The sequence below is a fragment of the Abramis brama genome, assembly GCF_963993115.1.
Source record: "Abramis brama genome assembly, chromosome: 9".
In the NCBI taxonomy this organism is placed as follows: Eukaryota; Metazoa; Chordata; class Actinopteri; order Cypriniformes; family Leuciscidae; genus Abramis; species Abramis brama.
In genome coordinates, this window is record NC_139971.1 from 33,841,994 (window position 1) to 33,866,524 (window position 24,531).

Below are 24,531 nucleotides of genomic sequence, written 5' to 3' on the forward strand. Positions count from 1 at the left end.
GGCCAGGTGTGTGTGCATCAGTGGTCTGCTAACTGTCACACCTTTAGTTTGGCAGGGGAAGCTGTAATCTGCTGATTGATCAGTTTGAATGTCTTACATTATGGTTTCAAAGTCACTTGGTCAAGGAAGGGATAAAAGAAGATTGGAACTGTTGCTCTGGCGCTTCTTGTCTCTGGGATCTGGGGAGTAGCAGTGGGTGTTAATAGACAAGAAATGCACAGTTTTCCACAATCATACTGATAATGTTTATTTAGTCATTCGCAATCCTGCAGCCTTAACTAATGTAGTGAAACAACCCTTACGGCAGAAACAACAATATTACTCACCACTCTACATTCATTCTCACAGCAAAATATCGACCCTAGAGACACAAAAGGCATTTTCATCAAAAGACAACGTGTGTTCAGAACACAAGAGGGCAGTCTAAGCACGGTGCGGCTTTGTAAAAGGTCTGACTGTTCCATCATTACAGGGATAGTTCACTCAAAAATAAAAATTCTGTCATCATTACTCACCCTCAAGTTGTTCTAAACCTGCATGAGTTTCTTTGTTCTGTTGAGTTTGTTCTGAAAAATGTTGGTATCCAAACAGTTGCTGGCCCCCCATAGTCCAAAAATAAATAAAAATACTATGAAAGTCAATGGGGGCCAACAACTGTTTGGACATCAACATTCTTCAAAATATCTACTTTTATGTTCAACAGAAGAAAGAAACTCATACAGGTTCATAACAACTTGAGCGTGAGAAAGTGATAACAGACTTTTCATTTTTGGGTGAACTATCCCTTTAATGAACTACGCAATATTAACATTCTAACTACTATTGACTAACAAGAAACTCTGATTAACGTACAAGTAAGTAATGGCACTCAGCTGAATGTGGTAGTCCACTATTAGCTAATCAATAACTACTAATTTTTTCATACCTCCCAGAGGACTATAAGAACTACTATACAGGTTCATAATTAATGTGAACAAGGCATAATGTATAATTCATTCTAAAGTGAAGATTGTGGTAACCCACTAGTTATGACTCAAGTATTAGCATATCAAATCTTTCAGAATTAATTACTAATTATTTGTAACAGTATTCTAAAGTGAAAAGCATAATAACTCCCTAAAACAATTACAACTCTCCTTTTGCAATAATCCTTATTTTCGAGCCCTGACAGGTGAGTTAAACGAGAATGCATGCATTGGCGGTAATGCATACTGTAGATGGACATTGTGAGAAAATGTGGAGAGTCGAAATAAAGACGATTTCTTTTTACGTGTTGCATTGATACATCGCATCATTAGTCATTTGATCAATATATCAATCCATTTATATCGATGTATTGTTCATGTATTGATGTATTGTTTGGAATAAATCACCAAAAACAAATATACACATATTTATACAAGTAAAACTCAAAAAGCCCTAAAAAAGAGATTTTTTTACAGTGTAGATATATTTCAACATGTTTAATATTTTGTTTAATTTTGTTACAAAGAGCAACAGTTAATTTGCACAAGACACTGAGATGAAAGGGGGACATAAATAAACCTAAATTACACCAAATTTGATTCTTTGTTTTCTGTTAAAGATCTAGTGATTAACATTGATACTAGGTTTAAGGTGGGGGTTATGGTGTGTTTGGCCCTCCTAGCTCCACCAATTAGGTCCAGAAAGCTGGACCTCAATGGATTTACAATGGTCTCTTCGTCGTGTTCATTGTAGATACAGTGTAATGTATATATTTACTCTACATTTCAAAAGTTAAGGGTCAGCAATGTATTTTTTACAGAAATAAATGAACACTTTTATTCAGTAACAATGTATTAAAGGTAGGAGAGGCAATTTTCAGCATGAAAGCATAAGATCCCACCCTCCATTCAGAGCACTCTACAAAGCCACGCCTCCTCCAAAATATGAACACGTACAGAAGGGAGTAAAGCGTCACACTTCTGTTTCTGTTGCGGTGCTCTGTGACTGATGTCTGTCTAACTCTGCATAACATGAAACGCGAACCGAATGCAATGATTGGATGAACATTTATGGTCCTATGCCTTCCACGGACAAATATATATACATATAAATACATTTAGACCACTTAACTTAGTGATCACTATCAGGATGTGAAAAGACTTTCAACCAGCATTACAAAAAAAATCTGGAACTAATCGCCTACCCTGCCTTTAAATTGATCAAAAGCGACAGTAAAGACATTTAGAATGTTATTTCTATTCAATTCATCAAAGAATCATGAAAAACATTTATCACAGTTTCCACAAAAACATTAAGCAGCACAACTGTTTTCAACATTGACAATAATAAGAAATGTTTCTTCAAATCAGCATATTAGAATGATTTCTGAAGGATCATATGACACTGAAGACTGGACTAATGATGCTGATAATTCAGCTGTGCCATTACAGAAAACTGTTGACATGTTTAAATAGAAAGCAGTTATTGTGAATTGTAACAACATTTCACAATTGATCAAAAAAGGCAGCCATGGTTAACATATGAGACTTCTTTCAAAAACATTACAAAAATCTTACCAACCCCAAACATTTGAACAGTAGTGTCTATACATATATGCATATGCACAATGAATGCTCAGCACACACTCAGCACTCTCTCATCTTGGCAATCTGAAGCAGAGCCACTCTGGCCTCTTCATCCATGAAACCCTGCAAAAGAAGACCACAGCTTCTAGAACATAAACACTGCTATTTTCATGGGTTTACTTTTGAAAGCACATTAGATAATAAGAAAATATACATCATAAAATAATAAAATGTTACCTGTGCTGCACTGAGCAACCGTGTTCGGTATATTGAAAGCACATGTCTGTAATGCTTTTCCGAGTTCTGGCAATAAAAGTAAGAGAACAAGTTCATAATGCATTGGTTTTCACATCAGTTACAAAAGAAAAATGATTAATGCTTAAACTTGCATTTAATTTAGAAATGTACAATACATGTCAAAGTGCTGGATTACAGTAAAAGCATTGTGGGCGAGTACTTTAATGAAAGTTAACATGTCTCCTGAGAGTGATTACTCTGTGGGAGAGCAAAAATTGCTTCTGTGAAGTTACCAGCACGGTGTACCCTGTATGAGCTTTCCTTACTACTCCCAGTTCTCTCTAACAGCAACAGGCTTGACTCAACTTAAAATCCAGTCTCCTCTGGGGCATATGACATGGTCTATTTCCAGTGGTAAAATGTAACAAAAGTACATTTACACAAGAACTGTACTTTTCTTAAGCATTTCCATTTAATGTAACTTTATGCTTTTACTCCATATGTCAGAGACTTTTTACTCTACTACACTTGTTTGACAGTTTGACACTTGTTTGGCTCACGTACACTTCATTTTCTGTGTTCTGCTCCATCTCACAGTTGGGTGCACAAGCCTTTCAAAGTATACTCCTTTGGCTGTTAGCAAAAAAGAAGCGTTCTGCGTATGCACACTATCCAGTAGACTTTGTTTTCAAGTGCTAAAGTCACTCGCACGTGCTGTTGTACACAAACCGTCCGCATGGACACGAAAATTGGGCTGCACACAAACGTTCGCGGACCCTATTACGTCATGTGGACAGTGCACGGGCCGTCGCAAAACGCGACCAGCCGAAGTATACTTAGGGCTTTAGGTACTACAGTAGTTACTTTTCAGTGTACAATTTTTCATACCATTTCTGTCCAGTGAAAACCACGCATCTCCAAATGTGGTGATTTAATAAAAATGTTATGATAAACTGATATGTTTATGAAAAGATTAAGTGTTTCCTTTATGGTTTGGGAAAATTCTCCTACTTAAACTAAACCAACTATTAAACCCAGAATGAGTGCCGACAGAAGGAACCACTTATCTACCCTCTCCATGGATGTATTATGTAATAAAATGTGTTGTTAAGTGAATTGGCTGTCTTGTTTTTTTGCACAACCAAACTTCTTTCTTGGGTTGAATTGAGCAGTTGTTGGTATTTATTGACATTTATTTGCTGTGTGTGCTTGTGTGTGTCTTAATATAAAAATATAAATATGACCATAAAAGCATGAGAAAAATATTAATGCATTCATACTGTAAATGTATTCTATATTATAGGAGCTTATATTATGGGAGTTATGGAAACAATCCACCTTCCCTCCAAAGTTAAACACAACTGATTAATGCTGGTTCTCCAGAAAAAATGCTAACATAAATGTAGTCAACGAAGTAATCAGTGCATATTATGCGTTAATATTTACAAAAATTGCTGCAAATAAACAAGCTGCTGCTATCTGTCCTGCTTAAACCCAATCAAACAGGTTGACAGTGTAAGTTTGTGGTGGCAAAATCCCAGTGTGTCTCTCTTTTTCAACAACTCTGCCTATACTAAAGAATCCTATCAAAATCCACTAAAAGCACTGACTTCTCAAGTCTAACAAAGCTTAAACAAAGCAGACTCTCAAAAACAGCCCTAAAGAATAGAGCGACCTGTGAGTAACTAACCTCTAGCTGCTGTTGTAGGCTGTAGACCTGAGCCTGGAGGGAGCTGTCTGATTGTGATGGTTCACAGGAGCCGACGGCTTCTGATATGTTGACCTGAGCCGACCTCTGTCCCTCATGCTTCACTGATGACTGAGATAGAGAACACATGTAATTACATTTTTACAATTTCTTTAGGCTATTTGCTGATATTAGAGATATTGCTCATTTCCCATATTTTTATATTTTGATTACCTTCGCTGCCATCTAATGCTCACTTAAAGTTGATTTTTTAAAAACATTAACAATTGAATTACACTTCAATAAAATGTCATCTATGGCAAATCTCAAAATGAATAGAATTTTTCTATACTGTGCACATTATAAAGTTGTGATGCCTAAATGTACTTGTAGCATTTAAAATGACTAATTTTTGTTTTTAGTTTTAGTTAGACAAAAACGTATAGAATTTGAATATCTGCCATTTATCAATCATTTGAATTCATTCGAATTTTAGTATTGGTGCATTCCAAAACATTTTAATAATATGCTTGTAAATGACAAAATGATACATTAAACGTTTATTAATATAATCTGCATTGATTTCTGCATTTTGGGACAATCTCAATGTATTGATGATCTGTGAGGAAAAAAAAATAGTCATGAATATAATAAATATACAAGCAATAATCATTAACCTTGACAAATTGATCTGGTGATGTTCTCCCCTGGTCCTCAGTTGTGCTACTTTTGCTTTCTATTTCACTTGGCTGCACGTTTTCCGCTGCAATTCTAGTGACTTCACATTCTGCTCTGTCACTCCCTGTAGAAGAAGATACTTGGTTATGCTGTACTTCACTTGCGCATGGCTGCCTGTGTTCTTCTCTCTGAACACCCTCCTCTTTTGTGTTTGAGATGCTCACACTGGCCTGGTTCTGTCTCTTCTCCATCTCTTCAAGGGCTAGTTTGAGTCGTTCCACCTCTTTCTCCTTTTCCTCCACTAAGACAACAGGAGCAAACTTGGATTTCAGAGCCTCCTGGATTGTGTCCAGCTCTGTCTTTTGCTCTTGAAGTTCTCTCAGCAGGCTCTGGTTCTCTTCCTGGGCGCACTGGTACTTCTGTAGAGCCTCGTCAGCTTTGGTTTCAGCATGTTGCAGTGCATTGTTCAGTGAGCTAGTTATGACTGTGTGCTCACCCTTGCTGATGTAGTTCTCCAGATCTACGGTCGGTTCGCTGGTCTCCGTGATGAGGTCAGTCATGGTGCTCTTCGCATGTGTCGGGCACCATTCTGATGGGGTCTGAGTTTCTTTACACAACGTCTCAGCCTGCTGTGTCTCCATTCCTGTTAACCTTGTCTTCAGTGTGTTTATTTGCTCTTCTCTGCTGAGCAGCTCCTGGGAAAGCCGGCTAAGTTCCTGCATCAAGGAGCCCTGGTTCTGCTTCTGCTGCTCTACCTCCCTCCTGCTCTGGCTGAGCTCCTTCTGCATCCTCCCTAGTTCAGCTACGGCTGCCTCCCGCTGACCTTTGACTTCTTGAAGCTGGACTCTCAGCTCTTCCACCAAGTGCTCCCTGACGGCTACTAGATGAGCTTGCATCTGTCTCACTCGGGATTCTGAGCCGGCCATCCTTCTCTGCACCTCACCCAAGGCCTCCTCCAGCTCCCATGACCGGTTATGGGACGCATGCAGAGCTTGTTCACTGCTCCTCCTCAGACCTTCGTATTCCTGACAACGCAGAGCCAGTGCCGCGTCCAGCCTGTGCACCTCCGCCTCTGCTACTTCTTGCCTCCTCCGTGCATCTCGTAGTTCTCTCCTAAGGGCCTCCACCTCACCGGGCAATAACTCCACCGGAGTAGATCTTACTGGCGCAGGAGCTGACTGTGCAGGCCTGACCTGAATAATTGACAAGGGTAATGTTGAAGTAAGAAATACTCTTTCGTTTTTCTATTTTAGATCAACTGCTGTAATGTTTCAGTTTGATGAGAATGGGATGTAAATTAAGTCTGATATCAAGTGAAGTTATAACCCTTTAAACTCTATATTCTGGCAGAAAAAAGTGTTCAGATTGTACAAATTATATTACTTGGTTGACTGCATTATATATAATATAATAATGGAAAGTTAATGGAAAGTTTAATTTAACTGCCTGATAAAAGGACTATGAGCAAGATATCAAGGTCACATACATCATTTTTTTTACCAAAACACTAAAAATTGATTGATTGATTGGTTGGTTGATTGATTGATTGATTGATTGATTGATTTTGTGGTGAAGACCGTAAGGTCTTCGTAAAATTGAATTTAAATTACTGATAAAAGGACAAAATGAGAGCAAGATATCAAGGTCACATACTTCAAAAATAAGGAGTTAACTCAATCTAAAAATACTTAATGACACTGTCATAAAGCAAACTCTTCAGACACAGATCAGGTTAGGCAGGTTAGGCAGGATACCTGTGTAGAATCCAGATTATGACCTTGTTTGGCAGCTTTTCCTTCAGGGAACAGAAAACATGTTTAAAATATCAGAGCCCAGACCTGGAAAGCTTTTGTGATATGACTGATTGCAATCATGATGTTCTGCCATTACATATAAACACATTCCAAGTTACCTTCAGTGGAGTGACTGCCATGTTCCTTCTGTAATTCAGACACAACCCTTTATTGATGACATTCACAACTGATCACAATCAGCTACAGGAGAGCAAAATGACAGCCTGATAGCACAGACTTCAAACGTCAATCAAATGAAATCAAATGCCATCCTCTAAAGAAACTCACTGTTAGTGGCTCTGACAAAGCTTTCTCCGTCTTTACTGATCCTGCTTTGGTCCAGGGTTTAGCCTGTGCATTCAAAAAAAAAAAAAAAAAAAACTTTCTATTCTTGACATGGTCTTTAGATAGAAATAAATCTATATTTCCATAATAAATTCTCTAACAATTCTTTAATAATAAATGCATCTCCCTACAGTAACTCATTGAAACATAGTCTGAAGAGTGGATCTATAATAGATGTGTTAGAAGTAAGTAACTATAGATTGTATGGTTGAAATATTCACATGAGCATGAGAATCAGTATTCATCTCCATCAACAGCTGCAGAAGAACACTGAGTTTCATCCGACTGATTTCCATCATTGCAGAGATGGACATAGCACACCATCATCATTCTCAAGTGACCGCAGATTAGGATGGCTCTAATTAAAGTGCACTGCGATTAGCATTTAAGACTCTAGATGGCAGTAAGATCAATAAATAGATGGAGTTCACTTGAGTGCAGTGCAGCAAACTCATGACCTTATTTGTCTGCTGTTACTGCCTTTCCTGTCTTGGATTAAAAATACTTGAACTTGACTGTGAATCCCGCATGCAAATGCGTCAAAGAGTTAAACTGTCAGCAAAAAGTCAATGTTACCTGTTGAATCTTCTGTGAAACATTGGCAGTCTCTTTGGCTGAAAACAAAAAAATGTTATAGCACGTTTTAGCACATAATGCACATTTCAGACAAGATATTATTATTATTAATGTTTAACATGCAATGAATGTGCCTTGATTTACATGGCAATCACTTTATTAAGTAATTGTTGCATTTTAATTGTTGCATTTAATTTTAATCTGGTGATATGGCAGATATTATATGAAAAGCATCTTTCAGGGACCCAAGTGATCTTCTAATAATAAGCGGCTGCTTTGCTTGGAATAAGCCTCTCTCTTTAAATAAGACAGTTCTTGGAAAAGGAATACAGACCGGTCAACTCTAGAAATTGATGCTTTTAGTTAGAATCTGAGAAGTCTATGTGAGCACAGCTGGATCTGTATCTTTCAGACATTTCTCTTAAATTACATGACATAACCCAGTAATGACAGTGTGATTGTTGATATGGGATCTAAATTCAAATCTCGTCTGACCTGCTGCCTGCATGAGCAGGTTCAGCAATTTCTACATGTAATGATAACAAGACTGTCACTTTGCGCTACCTTGCTGGAAAAAAAAAGCACTGCTGGTCACAAAATTACATGGTGTTATTTTACCTTTAGTGGTTGTTTCCAAGGCATGTTGTACAAGAGTGATCAAGTCTTGATTCTGACTTAGTCTGGCATAGTGGTAAGCATCATGGCCATAAATGTCCACTGCTGAAACATCTGCCTTAGTCTTCAGGAGAATCTCCACCACTTCTTTACAGGAGTTCTCACAAGCTAATATTAGCGCAGTCCTAGACAGAACACACACATATACAGAACATCAAATATAACAAGTCAGAAAAACAGAAGATAGAAAAAATTATTGATCAGTTGGTATGGCACAACTCAAGGTCAAACAAACTTTATGATTATTTCCGCAAAGCTTAAAAGATACCTTTACTTGAATGAGCTTTTTCAAGACTCATCAAAAGCAGTTCATGAGTTATACTGAACTATATCATTATATTATTTATTAAATAATTGTAATGCTTTTCAACATTTAATGAATCTCATGAGTTGAATTGGTTTTGGCAGTCCTAAAAATGTTAAAATATTGATTAAAATTGTTTGCTGCACTTTCTATATCATTGAATGCTGATAAATAACAAATAAAGGTATATAGTGAAGCTTCACTAGTTCTGAGAATGAATGCAACATAAGTGTGCTATGCACTTCAGCATTGTTCCTATTGCTGCTTTCTGCTGTGTACACATGCAAATGTGTGCCACTTCAATGGAAAGAAAACAGGTGACTTCCTTGTAGAAGATGGATTTTCTTGCAAGTTGATTCACATTAGTGAACAAAATGAAACTGAATATAAATATATTTGAATTTAAAATGTAATCTTCCTCTTCTGGCTGATACTTTGCTCATGCATATTTGATTTTTGTAAACTCTTTGTGGATCATTATTAATGCACAAAAGAAAATAAGATCATGCTTTCCCTTACTTGCTTTGCTTGTCTCGAAGAACAGTGCGTGCTCCATATTGCACAAGCAACTGGCATGCTCTTGGTTGGCTCATCTTAGCAGCAAGCAACAAAGGTGATCTACCATCCTGAAAAAGGTACATATTTACATGTATTGCAACACTGTGTCAAAATCAATATAACATCTCACTTTCTCACATCGCTTCTTATATATACACAGTGTGCAAAATTATTTGTTCTTTCAAAACCATTTTACTTACTGCATCAGTAGCATCAATAGATGCACCGCTGTCAAAGAGCATTTTGATGGTGGCTTTACAGCCTACATTTGCTGAAAAACAATAACATGACACAAGACGTTATAATTTTCCAATCAACTCTGACAGCTAGACATTATATCGGTCCTTGATGCTCCCTTATGCAGCAGTTGAAGAATTCATAATGAAAGATTTGCCTGAAAAGAATGACAATAATAAATCTGACACACACACCCAAAATGCATCTGAGCATGCAACACCCAAAATTGTGGTATGTCCTCCATTAAGCTTAACAACAAGCAAGCTAGTCTGATGTTGATGTAAAATAGTGTCGTGCAAGGTCGGAAATGTCACTAAAATAATAATAATGCCCCCAAAATTCAAGATATGAATTGCCTTGCATGAGTTCTTGTATTTTGTGTTTATAACATAATAGTTAATCAATACTACAAGAGCAAGAGTGCCATTTTCTCGAATATCAGCACGATTACAAATATGACATTAATTTTATATAACAGTTCAATAAATAATAACCTGATTTTTAGACACAACATTGTAAATTTTGACCGCTTTTGCTCTATTTTGCAACAAATATAGTTCCAAACATAGCAGAAATGCAAGGTCTCCCAGCAACAGACAGCAACGTTTCGTTCTTAAAGGGATAGTTCACCCAAAAATTTAAATTCTGTAATAATTCACTCAAGTTTCTTTCTTCTGTTGAACACACAAAAAAAAGATTTTTTAAAGAATGTTGGTAACCAGACAGTTGACAGTAGCCATTGACTTCCATAGAAGGAAAAAAAAATACTATGGAAGTCAGTGGCTACTGTGAACTGTTTGGTTACCAACATTCTTTAAATGAAACATTGTTGTCGATTAGTCTGAAACAAAAGCAAATGTAGAATTATAAATTATGAGGGAAAAAAATTACTAACATTTTAAAAGGAATATTTTTTTTGTTGGCGTTTTTGCCTTTTATTGGATAGGACAGTAGCTAGACAGGAAGTGAGGTGGGAGAGAGAGAGGGGGGACGTGATCGGGAAAGGTCCACGAGCCGGGACTCGAACTCAGGTCGCACGAAGCGCAACAGCGCTACATGTTGGCGCACTTGCCCACGAGACTATCGGCGCAGACTTTAAATGGAATATTAATAAAATAAATATAAATATAATTTTAAAAAAGAAAAATCCACACACCTGCATCATGCAAAGCTGTACGGCCCTGCAGGTCTGCGCTGTCAACAGGACATTTGCACTGTTGGAAAAGAAAATATTTAACATGCATATGGGCAATATCATACATTCTGAGTTTTCAAATCTTCAATGATTTATTTTACAGCTAAAGTTCATTTACATATTCCTCTGCTCAACAAGCTAAGAAAACTGAAAAAGAATGAAAGACATTGAAAAGAATGTAAATTGCACAAATGCCTCTCAACACACGCTTATCATAAATGCAAATATATATTTAGAATTTGGCTCAATCAAAAGTAAAAAAATTGAATGCTTTAAATTGTTCATGGTTTTAATTATTTTGCTTTTGCACTACTTTAATGCAATTGACTGCCAGTTGAAACTCATTTGCATTCATTTCCTTCGTTTTCACTTGCATTTAATTATAGCTGCATTCACATAAAAGCTTTACGAAAGAAAATTCACATTTCCACACCAGATAACACACCTCGTATTCTTAATGGTGCGTTTGTGAGCAAAAGAATGGTTGCTATATAATATAAAAAAGTGGAGTAAATTGCTTCAGCCCTGCCTTAAGCGCACAGTTTCATGTGGAGATCAAAAGCAAAGGAAAGTCCAGAGAAAGTAAAATAATAAAAAAAAATAAGCAAGGGCTTTAAACATAAAACAGGGTATGAAAAGAAAAGAAAGCATTGAGCGGTCTTTGGCAGAGCAATCGCTAAAGGGGTTGGTTATACGTCAACACTGTGACATTCCATTGCAGTTTCTCATTAGTCTTTCTTCCTGTGATTGTTGTTGGACAGTACCTGCAGAAGTCTCTGCACACACATGGGATGACTGCCTGCTGCAGACAGATGCAAAGCTGTTTTCCCTACAGAGAGGAACAACATACATACAGTGAGGTTTAAAAGTCAGAAACGTTGTTTGCAGCACTTGAGCTGCTTGAATTCCATACGTTTGAGTTCAAACTGATCATGTTCTTCATGATTCTGGTCATCTGTACGAAGGAATCTCATGATCAATTTCACAAATTTGCTTATTTAATTGTTTGTTTAGCGACTTACAAATAGCACAGAATACTATTCATTTTACGTCATAACGCTTCTTTGCTTTACATTTTTCAAAATCGAATCCTTTCTGTTTATTTCAAGGTTTGAATAGATTTTGAATCCCAGTTTTTCAATGTGATCTCAGACCAGGGCTGATCGATTATGTCAAAAATCATAATAATTTTTTTGTCAATATCGTAATTACGATTATTTAACACAATTATGACCAAAACCTAACATGTGACCCTGGATCACAAAACCAGTCACAAGTAGCACAGGTATATTTGTGGCAATAGCCAACAATACATTTTATGGGTCAAAATTATCGACTTTTCTTTTATGCCAAAAATCATTAGGATATTAAGTAAAGATCATAGAGCTTTCCATAAATCTCCTACCGTACATTTATAAAACATTTATTTTTCTGAGTGAATGCAGCACAATCGCGAACATAAAGTTTCTGGTCTCATTGACTTCCATAGTATATTTTTTTCCTACTATGGAAGTCAATGAGACCAGAAACTGTCTGGTTACTGACATTCTTCTAAATATCTTCCTTTCTGTTCAGCAGAAGAAAGAAATTCATACAGGTTTGAAACAACATGATGGTGAGTATATGATGACAGAATTTTAATTTTAAAGTGGAGTATCCCTTTAAAGGCGATTTTCTCAATGTTTAGATTTTTTTGCACCCTCAGATTCCAGATTTTCAAATAGTTGTATCTCGGCCAAATATTGTCATATAGATACCAGCGAAATTTCTCAATTCTCGATTCCAATTTCAATACAACAGCAGAATAATAGACTAACGTCTCGGTTACGTATGTAACCCTCGTTCCCTGAGTAGGGAATGGAGACGTTACGTCGGATGACGACGAATGGGGTTTTCGCTTAGAAAGCCTATCATCTTCGAGTATATAAAACGAGCCAATGGCAATGAAATGCCATGGGTCTGCGGAATTTGCATAGCGTATCTCCGCCCCACGCAGGGGGTATATAAGGAAGTGCGCGAGCAACATGCAGATATGTCTTCGCTGAGGAGCCGAGACTGAACTCAGGCGTTCCAGCGGTACAGCGGAAGTGGCAGGGAGACGTAACGTCTCCGTTCCCTACTCAGGGAACGAGGGTTACATACGTAACCGAGACGTTCCCTTTCGTTGTCACTCCGAGTTTCGTCGGATGACGACGAATGGGGTTCCCAGTGTAATCACGCCACCTCTCGACTGTCTTCCAGTGCCCTGCGTAAGTCTGAGCTCCCTGTCGTGAGACTGGCACGGATGAAGGACTCCTACCTAACACAGGAATACCAAGGTACACTGGGAAGCATATCTCAGTGGAAATATGCAATCATGCCCAACCCGAAGGGGGGGACTTAGAATACACATATGACCCCGAAGGGCTGCATACGGAGTAACACTGGGGTGTCCAGCCGCAGGTGGAATATTTCAACCCCAGGGGTGGCAAGGTGGCTTGCCGAGGGAAAGACACATGCTCAGAGAGGCTTACAGTGGAAATACACATGTGGGGGTCGCCCAGAGGGGGAACCATGCACATGGAGGCACCTAGCCAAGCGCGAAAGCTGCCAGTGGCATAACTCTGGCGTTGACGTCGTCAGTGCTGGAGGAGACTCAGGGCTTATTAGGCTCACCTGAGGAGAATATCGCACGTATCCCGTCCGTGGAGAGGAATGGCGAGCAAGCGAAGACACCTGAGCAGAATCTAGTACCGGCTAGTTGAAGCGAGTACATGAGAAGAAACTGGCTCTACTCGGAGATTGTAGAATCTCGCGAATGTGTTAGGTGTCGCCCAGCCTGCAGCTCTGCAGATGTCTGTTAGCGAGGCGCCATGCGCTAGAGCCCAAGAGGATGCCACACTCCGAGTGGAGTGGGCCGTCACACCAAGGGGGCACGGTCGACCTTGCTGCTGGTAAGCCAAAGCAATGGCGTCCACTATCCAGTGAGACAACCTTTGCTTGGAGAGAGCCTTTCCCTTCAGCTTCCCACCATAACAGACAAAGAGCTGGTCTGAGGTCCTGAAACACTGCGTTCTGTCAACGTAAGCACGAAGGGCGCGTACTGGACAGAGCAGTGCCAAGGCTGGGTCTGCCTCCTCCAAGGGCAGCGCTTGCAGGTTCACCACCTGGTCTCGAAAGGGTGTGGTGGGAACCTTGGGCACATATCCAGGCCGGGGTCTCAGGATCACGTGAGAGTTAGCCGGTCCGAATTCCAGGCACGCTTCGTCAACCGAAAATGCCTGCAGGTCCCCTACCCTCTTGATGGAGGCCAATGCAACCAGGAGCGCTGTCTTCATTGACAGGAACTTAAGCTCCACTGATTGCAGAGGCTCAAAGGGAGCACTCTGCAGGGCAGTTAAAACCACTGAGAGGTCCCAAGAGGGTACGAGGGGAGGACGAGGAGGATTCAATCTCCTGGCTCCCCTCAGGAACCTGACGATCAGGTCGTGCTTCCCTACGGACTTACCATCAACTGCGTTGTGATGTGCGGCAATGGCGGCAACATACACTTTCAGGGTGGAGGGAGACAGCCTTCGCTCCAACCCTTCTTGCAGGAAGGAAAGCACGACACTGATGGGGCATTTCGTGGGTTCAAGATTTTTAGAAGAACACCAGTTGACGAAGAGGTTCCACTTCAACGCATAGACATGTCTCGTGGACGATGCTCTAGCGGAAGTGATGGTAGCCACCACCGCTGGTGGTAGGGTACTCAAACCTACCTCGTCCCGTCCAGGAGCCACACGTGGAGGTTCCATAGATCGGGACGAGGGTGCCATAAGGTGCCCCGTCCCTGAGAAAGCAGGTCCTTCCTCAGGGGAACAGGCCAGGGAGGTGCTGTCGCGAGGAGTACTAGTTCTGGGAACCAGGTGCGGTTGTGCCAATACGGGGCAACCAAAATTACCTGCTCCTCGTCCTCCCTGATCTTGCGCAAGGTCTGCGCAAGAAGGCTCACTGGGGGAAACGCATACTTGCGGAGGCCCCGCGGCCAGCTGTGCGCCAGTGCATCCGTGCCGAGCGTGCCCTCGGACAGGGAATAGAACAGGTCGCAATGGGACGAGTCGTGGGAGGCAAACAAATCTACCTGAGCGTCCCCGAACTGATCCCAAATCAGCTGGACTGACTGGCTGAACTCGAGACAGCTCGTCGGCCGCCTGATTCAGGTGTCCCGGGATATAAATGGCTCGAAGCGACCTCAGATGCTTCTGACTCCATATGAGGAGGTGGCGGGCGAGTTGCGACATACGGCGGGAGCGTAGACCACCCTGACGGTTGATGTACGCTACTGTGGCGGTATTGTCTGATCGGACTAGTACGTGTTGACCCTTGAGCAACGCCCGAAAGCGGTGCAGGGCAAGGCGTACGGCCAGCAACTCGAGGCAATTGACATGCCAAAGGCGCTGGGGTCCTGTCCAGGAGCCCGCGGCAGCATGTCTATTGCACATGGCACCCCAACCCCTGGCGGAGGCATCTGTTGATACAACAACATGCCTGGAAGCTCGTTCTAAGGGAACTCCGGCCCGTAGAAAATTGAGGTTCGACCACGGGGGGAAGGTCTGACGGCAGGCCGGAGTCACTGGGACTCGGAGCGTGCCGTGTTGCCATGCCCACCTCGGGACTTGATCACGAAGCCAAAGCTGAAGCGGTCTCATATGAAGCAAACCGAGCGGCGTTACTGCGGCTGCGGATGCCATATGCCCCAGGAGCCTCTGAAAGAGTTTCAGTGGGACCGCACTCTTGCCCTCGAACTGACGAAGACAAGTCAGCAGTGACTGCGCGCACTCGCTCGTAAGCTGCGCACACATGGCGACCGAGTCGATTTCCATACCGAGAAAAAAGATCCTCTGCACTGGGCAGAGTTTGCTCTTCTCCCAGTTGACCCGAAGGCCCAGACGAGCTAGGTGCCGGAGCACAAGGTCCCTGTGTTCGCAAACCTGGTCTCGAGAGTGAGCTAGAATCAGCCAGTCGTCGAGATAGTTCAGGATGCGAACCCCGTGTTCACGTAGGGGAACAAGGGCTGCCTCGACGACCTTCGTGAAGACGCGAGGAGACAGGGCTAGCCCGAAAGGGAGAACCGCGTACTGGTATGCCTGCCCCTCGAAAGCAAACCGAAGAAACGGTCTGTGTTGAGGAAGAATGGAGACATGGAAGTAGGCGTCCTTCAGGTCGATCGCTGCAAACCAATCCTGTGGCCGTACGCATTCGAAAAGGCGTTTGGCCATGAGCATCTTGAACGGCAGCCTGTGAAGGGAGTGGTTCAAGACGCGCAGGTCCAGGATAGGTCGTAACCCACCGGATTTCTTCGGTACAATGAAGTAAGGGCTGTAGAAGCCGGACCTCATTTCGGCTGGAGGGACAGTCTCGATCGCACCCTTCGCCAGTAGGGTGGCGACCTCCGCTCTCATGACAGGGGCATTGCCACCGACCATTGTGAAGCGGACTCCCCTGAAGCGGGGAGGAGACTGCGCGAACTGAATCGCGTAGCCGAGCCTGATGGTCCTCGCGACCCAGCGGGACAGGAAGCTCTAACCAGGCTCCCCTGAAGCGGGGAGGAGACTGCGCGAACTGAATCGCGTAGCCGAGCCTGATGGTCCTCGCGACCCAGCGGGACAGGAAGCTCTAACCAGGCTCCCAGAAACTGAACCAGCGGGGTCATACGGACCACAGACGTACCGTCGGTGGTGCAGCGAAGCGGAATGACCGGCCCAGGCGTGGGTGGCATAGCGGCCCGGTGCGGGGGCACGGTCATTAGCCGCGTCCTGCCAGAGGAGGCCAGGGGAGGACCAGCGTCCCACGGGGGTGTGCTCTGGCAGGGGTCTGGCGACAGAGGGGGATGAGAGTGGCGGGGCTCGTGAGCGGCGCGCACTGTCATCCGAGAACTCTGTGTGCTCAGAGATGGGGGTGTGAGTTCTTTCTTTAACCATTTTAGGGTGCTGCCCGTCGTGGGACGAGCAGCGGGAATGGGATAACCAAGGATTCTCCCCCGGCCCTCCACCGGGGGAAGGAGCGGCCCTGCTACCGTCTCCTGAAAAGAACTCAGTGCCATCTCTGAGCAGCCCGTCTCAGGAGCGCCGCTTGGCCTGGCGTTTAGCGGGGCGCAGGGCGGGAGAGGGCTGTGGCGCCTTCCTGCGGCTTCCTCCACGACGCGACCCGGAAGCAGCGGACTGCTGGGGCCGATCGGGAGGGGCGGGAGCCGCAGGAGGGTGCCCTCGGCGGCGAGCAGGCTGAGGCACCTGTGCCGACGACTGCGCTGCCGGAGCAGCGGGCCGCCGGGGCAGGACATGTTTTAAAGCCTCAGTCTGCTTCTGGGCAGTCGAGAACTGCTGGGCAAAGTCCTCGACTGCACCAGCCGAAGAGGCCGCCGAAGAGGCCAGCGGCACGCAACTCATCGAAGAGTGCTGGGTCAGTCCTCCCCTCGTGCATGTCACGTAACAACTGGGCCTGGTAGACATGCAGTGTCGCCATGGCATGCAGTGAAGAGGCTGCCTGCCCCGCAGCTCTGTAGGCCTTCGCCACAAGGGTGGAGGAGAACCTACAGGCCTTGGAGGGGTGCTTTGGGTCGCCACGGGAAGAAGCACTCTGAGGACACAGTTGCATCGCAACAGAGCGTTCAACCTGGGGAACCCCAGTGTACCCTTTAGCAGCCCCCTGATCGAGAGGAGGAAAGGCGGAGGAGGTCGCCGAGCGATCACGGGAAGACAATGGTGCCTTCCAGGACCTCGTGACCTCCTCATGCACATCCGGGAAGAAAGGTATTGGGGTTGGGCGGCGACGAGGGTCAGCGGCCGCTCCCAAAAACCAATCATCCAGCCGCGAGCGCACTGGACCAGGTGGCGGGGACCACTCAAGGCCAATGGCCGCGGCTGCCCGGGAAAGCATGGCCGTCAGCTCGGGATCAGACTCGGGCAATGCTGGGACACCCGAGGGTGGCAGCACAGCCGAATCGTCACTTCCCAAGGACTCCTGCCCACCTTGTGATGCAGCGATCGACATACGGTCCTCCTCTGGAGCGCCAAAAGAGACATGCGGCAAGTCAGAGGACTGTACTGCAGGCTCATTTGAAACACTCGCGGGTTGCACGGCGCTAGAGGACGGTGTGGAGCGTGGAATAGTCGGCGCTTTGTTCCACACCGTAACCCTCAGGTCACCCTGGCCGCCAGCCGAAGTACCAGCTCTCGTGGAGCTCGTAGATCGGGGTGCGGGTGAGGGGACTCTACCACGAAGGTCATTGAGTCTCGACCGCAACCGTGCGATGGGCATGTTCCCGCAATGGGAACATGACTCATCCACAAACGCTGCCTTAGCGTGTTCAACACCCAGACACACAAGACAGCGATTGTGCCCATCAGAGTCAGACACATACAGACCGCAACCAGAAATACACGGGCGAGGCATCTTTAAAAAGACGTGCCGCGTGCAATGCTCTTTTGTGAAAGGAGATTTCTCCACAAATGTTGAAGCGACCAGGGAGATGAACACACAAACTCTGGCAAATCACTGCACAGATAAGCAGGGAATGTGCACTCGCTGGAACTCGCTGTCACACCAACACTTGGAGAGAGGCTCGTCTCGAAGAGAATGAAGAGATGAACTCAGAATTGGCTGTGGAGTGAAGAATCAACTTGGCTCCGAAGCGAAAACATATCTGCATGTTGCTCGCGCACTTCCTTATATACCCCCTGCGTGGGGCGGAGATACGCTATGCAAATTCCGTAGACCCATGGCATTTCATTGCCATTGGCTCGTTTTATATACTCGAAGATGATAGGCTTTCTAAGCGAAAACCCCATTCGTCGTCATCCGACGTAACTCGGAGTGACAACGAAAGGGAACTAGTATTCACTAGTTCGCCTGCCCTTTCAGCCTTAAAGGTTAATAGTAAACTAACTTGGCTTGCTGTCCTGGAGGCTCGAACCCGAGGCTCGGCTTGAGCTCCGAGTTAAATTAAGCTTGTCTTTAGGCTAACGCACGAACAACCGCACAACATTTAAACAAAATGTATTGGCTGATTATCCACAGCAGGAGGGTCAGGTCTTCAGATAGAGGAATGAATTATGACTTAAATGGTTCATGAAATGTGATTACTTCTGAAAGTCTTACCGGCAGCATCTACAGCCTTCAAGTTGACACCGTTATCCAGGAAAACATTTAGACTGTTTATGAGGCCTTTGCTAGCAGCAACATGAAACCTTAAAAAAATAAAATAAAAATACAAGTAAATTTATTAAATATAAGCATTATATTGCATTATAAGCATTATATTGATTATTACATCAATAATATTGTTAATTAATTTCAATGTCAATACTTTTATTTTACAACATGAATAAAGTATATTTAATGCAGATATTTGCACAGGTTAATATATAGCCTATCATACTTCCATGGAGATCAAAATATGCATTTACAACATATGTGAGTTTACCAGTGATTCACCAGTGATTTTGATTATGTATTAAGAGCCAAGAAACATGAAAAAAAAAAAACATGCAACAACATAGCAGCCAAGGCCTGTTTCAACAGAAAATAGGCACAACCACTCCTTGAGCCTAGTCACAAAGCAGACATGATGCATTTGAGTTAAATAGATCACCAGAACGAACTGTTGAAGCTTGTACGTTGAAATAGTTAGAGCTTAGAGGACAAAAGAAAGATCAAAAAGATGTAGGAGTGGGTATGAACATGTTTTGTAGCAGAAAATAAGAGGAGAAAAAAATATTTTTAAAATCTATTTGAAAAAGGAATGACAATTAAATGCACAGGAGCTAAATATAAAAAAATGACACATTTTTTTATTCCATCATGTTTACTGACAAGGTTAAGGCAAGGAAATACATATTCTATTTGCCAGAAAAACATTGGAAAGTAGGAAATATTTAACATCAACAGAACATGACTAAAATCCTGTCATGAGGCCCGACACACCTAATACAACCCCCTTTAAAAACAGCTGACCGGAAGAGATAAAAGAAGAAACATAGGAAAATCATAGGCTACATAGCACAGTGCACACCATATTTAATACCCACCCATAAACATATTATCACCAGAGCACTGCTGTGCCACACATTTATGATTTAGTTAAACACCTTTGATGTTAGAAAGCTTTATGAAGACATTTACTCTCCGGAACAACTTCTATGCTTCTCATGTTCCTGTTTTGGAACTTCTTTCATGCCTTATTTACAGTTGTGGTCAGAATTCATGGCACCCCTGGTAAATATGATCAAAGATGGCTGTAAAAATAAATCTGCATTGTTCATCCTTTTGATCTTTCATTCTAAAAAAGAAACAAAAATCTAAGTTAAAGAATAGAAAGTGTGTGTGTGTGTGTGGGGGGGGGGGGGGATAATGTTGGCCATAATTATTGACATTTTTTATGAGTAAATATCTCTTAAGTATATTCCCATTAATATTTACATATTTAGCACACCAGGGTGACTAGGAACATGAAATTTTCTATCTATGACTTCTTGTTTCACAGGAGTTTAAATATGTGCAAACACAAAGGCCTAATTCAGTTCTCAGACACGACTGGAACTTCAAAAGGGTCCTGGTTCTACGGTCAGATGAAACAAAAAAAGTGCTTTTTGGCAGCAAACCCACCAGATGTGTTTGGTGCAAACAGGGATAAAAAGTACCCCATGTCCACGGTTAGATATACCGCTAGATCTTTAATGTTGTGGGCCTATTTTTTTTTTTGCTGGAGGTCCTGGACATCTTGTTCAGATACATGGCATAATGGATTCTAGCTAATACCAACAGATAAAAAAATCAAAACCTGACGGCCTCTGCTAGAAATCTTATAATTGGCCATGGTTGGATCTTCCATCAGGACAACGATCCAAAATAAACATCAGAATCAACACAAAAATGTGTCACTGAGCACAGTCCCCTGCCCTGAACCCTATAGAAAATGAGTGGGCTGAACTGAAGAGAAGCACCAACATGGATCTGGGAATCTGAAGGATCTGGAGAGATTCTGTATGGAGGAATGGTCTCTGATCTATTGTCAGGTGTTCTCCAAACTCATTAGGCATTATAGGAGAAAACTCAGAGCTTTAAAAAGGAGTTTTTTTGTGTACCTACTACCTAGTGTACCTTTAAACTGCTTAATCAGAAAGTATACTAATCATCTTGGAGGCTCATGTTTCAACATTTATTTTTGTGCTTAGTTTTTCCTTGTTTACACATACCAGTATTTATCATGAGAAGTGTGCTGCAGGTCCATGGAAGAAATACAAAATACAAAACCCTACACAAGGCAAACAGGGCATTCTATGTAGCTTATCCTTGAGGGTAAAATATAAGAAGAGTAAACCAATGCTGAGGAGAGATTTAAATAGCATTAAGGGTGAAATTGCCTCAAAATTTGTTTGAGGGCACAAAAAAATTGGGCTGTCAAAATTTCTTCCCTCCTCCCCTGGCTGGACATTTGCACTTTTATTAAAAAGCTATGCTGTGGCAAGAGACAAGTGTGATGAAATGCATACAGAAGTAAACACAGGAGTACCAGCAGGGAGGATAGAGAACTGTTTTTGAGATTTACGTCCAATCAAAGAGCGCAAGACCACTTGATCCCAGAGCCTTTCATAGAGGGGTTCAGCTTCCACTTTAAAACATAGTGCGGGAATGAGCTCAGTAGTGCACAGAACCATACAGTAGTGCACAGGACAGTAAAATGAGTTGTCCTTGCACATTATTTTTTTTTTTTTTGCATAAACATAGAATAAAATATAGATTATACTTAGATGGAGAATTATTCTCAGTAAAATTCAAGTAAAGACAATAAAAAAACTGCTATTTGTACATTGGATACAATTTTTTTAAGCATCACAGAAGCTTCATGTTGAAAGTGGCACTTACGCAGAACGGCCCTCTGAGTCTAGTTTGGTGGGATTGGTTCCTTTCTTGAGTGTGGCTGTGAGTTTCTCTATATCTCCATTCTCCACCGCCTTCATGAGACGCTCATCATACTTTCCCCATTCTGTACTCTGAGACAGAGGCAAATATAAGACATCAGAAAACGCAATATTCATTCCATCAATTTCACAACCAACTCTCTTACAGCTCTACAGAGCCATCTCTGAAACTGCCATCACTTTTATCATCGTCTGGTTTGGCTCTGCTACTGAACACTTTCTTTTTGAAAATCCTAAAACTTTCTTTATTTCCATGTCTAAGAGAAACAAATCATATTTTAATGTGAAACCTTCACTATAGTTCAGTATAGCACTAGCAATTGCCATTAACCCCTTATTTTATTAAGCAAAATTCGATGTATTATATTTCCTCCTGAAATAACAGAGCTGCTATGCAAAAAAATAAAATAATGACTCTGCTATACTGAACAGTGATATAGTGAACATGTCCACTATATTGATAAATACAACAGGCTGTAAAGTGTATGAACCAATCAGCATCCAAGACTAGAACTATCCTTTTTATAATGTAATTTATGGCGAGGTGATGCTGAATTATTGATTTTGATGAGCTCACAGACGTTCTAAACTATCGATTATTTTTCAATAACAGCACTATGAAGTATTTCCCGGTCTGTTGACCGCATTACAACTGCATTTCCCAAGTTATTTCAAATATCACAGCAAAGGAACCAGAAAAATAAAGAAATTGGTCAAGCAACTAGGATGAAATTACAAAGAATATATGTGAAATGTTCTACAGTTGTTTAAATTTGCAACAATACAGTAAAGTAAATAATATTTGCTTGTGTCAATCGCTCAAGCGCAAAGTAGGCGTAGCCTACAGTGTCAACCACGGTGAAATCCAGCGATAAAATCTTCTAAAGATACAAGTCAGACGCATGGTTCTTATCACTTTAGCCATAAACATAACAATTCATTCCTGGAGTTCAGCAAAACAATTTAGCAACTTACAACCACGCAGACTGACCACCCACCACAGTCCCATTCTATTACACACACACACACACACAGTTTCAGGACATGTTATGGGCTTGGTCCAAAGTCTTGACAAGCTATTCGAAAGAGTAAAATTTCTATCTAGTCAATAATGTTTACCTCGTTTTTCTTAAGTCGTTGTTTAAAACTTTTCATAGTTCCAGTATACAGTAACTAAGCCCAGTGCACTTGTCCAGGTGTCCAAATGTGCGTCTCTTGTCAAAGTTTGCCTGTAAACTTTATTCCACCCCTTGGTTACAAGGTTCAGGCTCCATTGAGACCTGACGCACTCCCATGAACCAATCGTCAGGAAAAATGTGTAACAATGAGCCAATCGGCGTGGACAGGGAGTCTCCGTATGAAAGTCACCCGTGGAAAAGCTGATTCACATGATTTGGTGGGCTGCAGATTCCACACACTGTAGATGCCTTCAAAAGCAGCTCGACAATGAGTGTTTGTTATGGATATAGCTTCGAGTTATACTGTCAGCAGGCTTGTCCTGTTTGCAAACTTGTAAACACAGTTGCGTCATCAGTGGTTGGTTAGAATGCGTATTTAAAATTTAAATGACTTAAATGAACAAGTATTTATTATTAACTGATATTGCACCTTTTGTAGAAACTGAATTGATGTTCATGTAGCCTATTTAGCTGGCAAATTTTATTATTTTACATGTTTATGAGATTATTCATATCATAATATGTGCAATGTTATCAGACAATTATCTGGGTCAAAGAAGTTTGGCAAAACAGAAAATGATACAAAAAATAGCAACATTTTAAACACAGCTCAAGGGCCTTTGACTATAGCTATTCTCTTTAAAATCCTGTTGTACCATGTTTTGAAGTTTGGACATTGCTCTCACAAATGAAAGGGCAACATTTTTTTCAGTTCAAGCGTTATAAATGAAAATATAAATGATTTTTTCATAGCGCCACCTAGTGTCTGAAGAAAGTGTATCTAAGTACGTTTGATTTGCAGTTGGTCTTTGATTTACGGTCTCTGAAGCCTAAAGAGTTTTAGGGCAGAAAAATAATGAAGAAAAAGATCAACAATTCGGTGTTTGACCCCTAATTATGACCCTAAGCGTTTTACAGCTTCTTTACTAAAAAGCCAATCGAGCGTGTTATGAATCACATCCTTTGTGGTATCATGTAACAGCCCTCTAAACATAAACAAAATGAGACTCATTTCTTTGTTATAGTACAAAAAACTGAACAATAATAATGATGCTGATGCTACTTCTGATATATAAAAAGGGCATCAAACAGGGTTGTTCTTTCTTGAGGGGTAAAGTCTGCCATTTTATGATGTTTGAATGCCTCTAGCTCAAGTCTGGGAACTCGCCAAACCCAGTAGACAAACCAGTTTCAAACATGAGCCTCTTGAAAGACCTCATTCATTCCACCTTTAAAATATGTAACAGCAGCCTCCCAAATAGAGTGTATTCATGGCCGTGTGCCAAAAGTATTTTTAAAAAAACAGTTATATAAGTGTTTTAACTGTCATTGCGGCAATGTTATATGAAGCTGAGCTACACTTTAGACAGTGGTGATGTGTGGATTCTTAACCTTTGCAGTCTGCTGAAAATACAATCCATCTGTACAGTGAACATGCTCTTTAAACTTCAGTGTATTTAAGACCACATACTCAAGTTACAACTACAAATCCCCTAAATCTACATTATCTTGAAGCAAGCAAAGTAAAAATAAAGACTTGAACTTTGCTATTTTAATCAAACTATATTCAAATTTG

At 41.9% G+C, this 24,531-nt stretch overlaps 1 protein-coding gene across 2 annotated transcripts; it reads right to left on the bottom strand.

The window, feature by feature from the left end:
* Nucleotides 1-225: 225 nt before the first annotated feature.
* uacaa (uveal autoantigen with coiled-coil domains and ankyrin repeats a) lies at nt 226-23,103 on the bottom strand. Of its 2 annotated transcripts, XR_014607644.1 has the most exons (17): nt 22,897-23,103; nt 21,722-21,849; nt 18,956-19,044; nt 11,602-11,666; nt 10,799-10,856; nt 9,606-9,676; nt 9,367-9,473; nt 8,487-8,668; nt 7,869-7,906; nt 7,236-7,298; nt 7,067-7,094; nt 6,909-6,949; nt 5,379-6,347; nt 5,154-5,278; nt 4,480-4,608; nt 2,790-2,855; nt 1,784-2,675 (listed from the first exon to the last, which is right to left on the bottom strand). XR_014607644.1 is itself a non-coding variant. In XM_084123653.1 (16 exons), the coding sequence occupies exons 1-16, from the start codon at nt 22,930-22,932 to the stop codon at nt 2,613-2,615; spliced, it is 2,358 nt and encodes a 785-aa protein (XP_083979779.1). In that variant the 5' UTR covers nt 22,933-23,103; the 3' UTR covers nt 226-2,612. The 2 variants fall into 2 exon arrangements, 1 of the variants encoding a protein (XP_083979779.1); XM_084123653.1 differs by having other exon boundaries at nt 226-2,675; nt 5,154-6,347.
* Nucleotides 23,104-24,531: the final 1,428 nt, after the last annotated feature.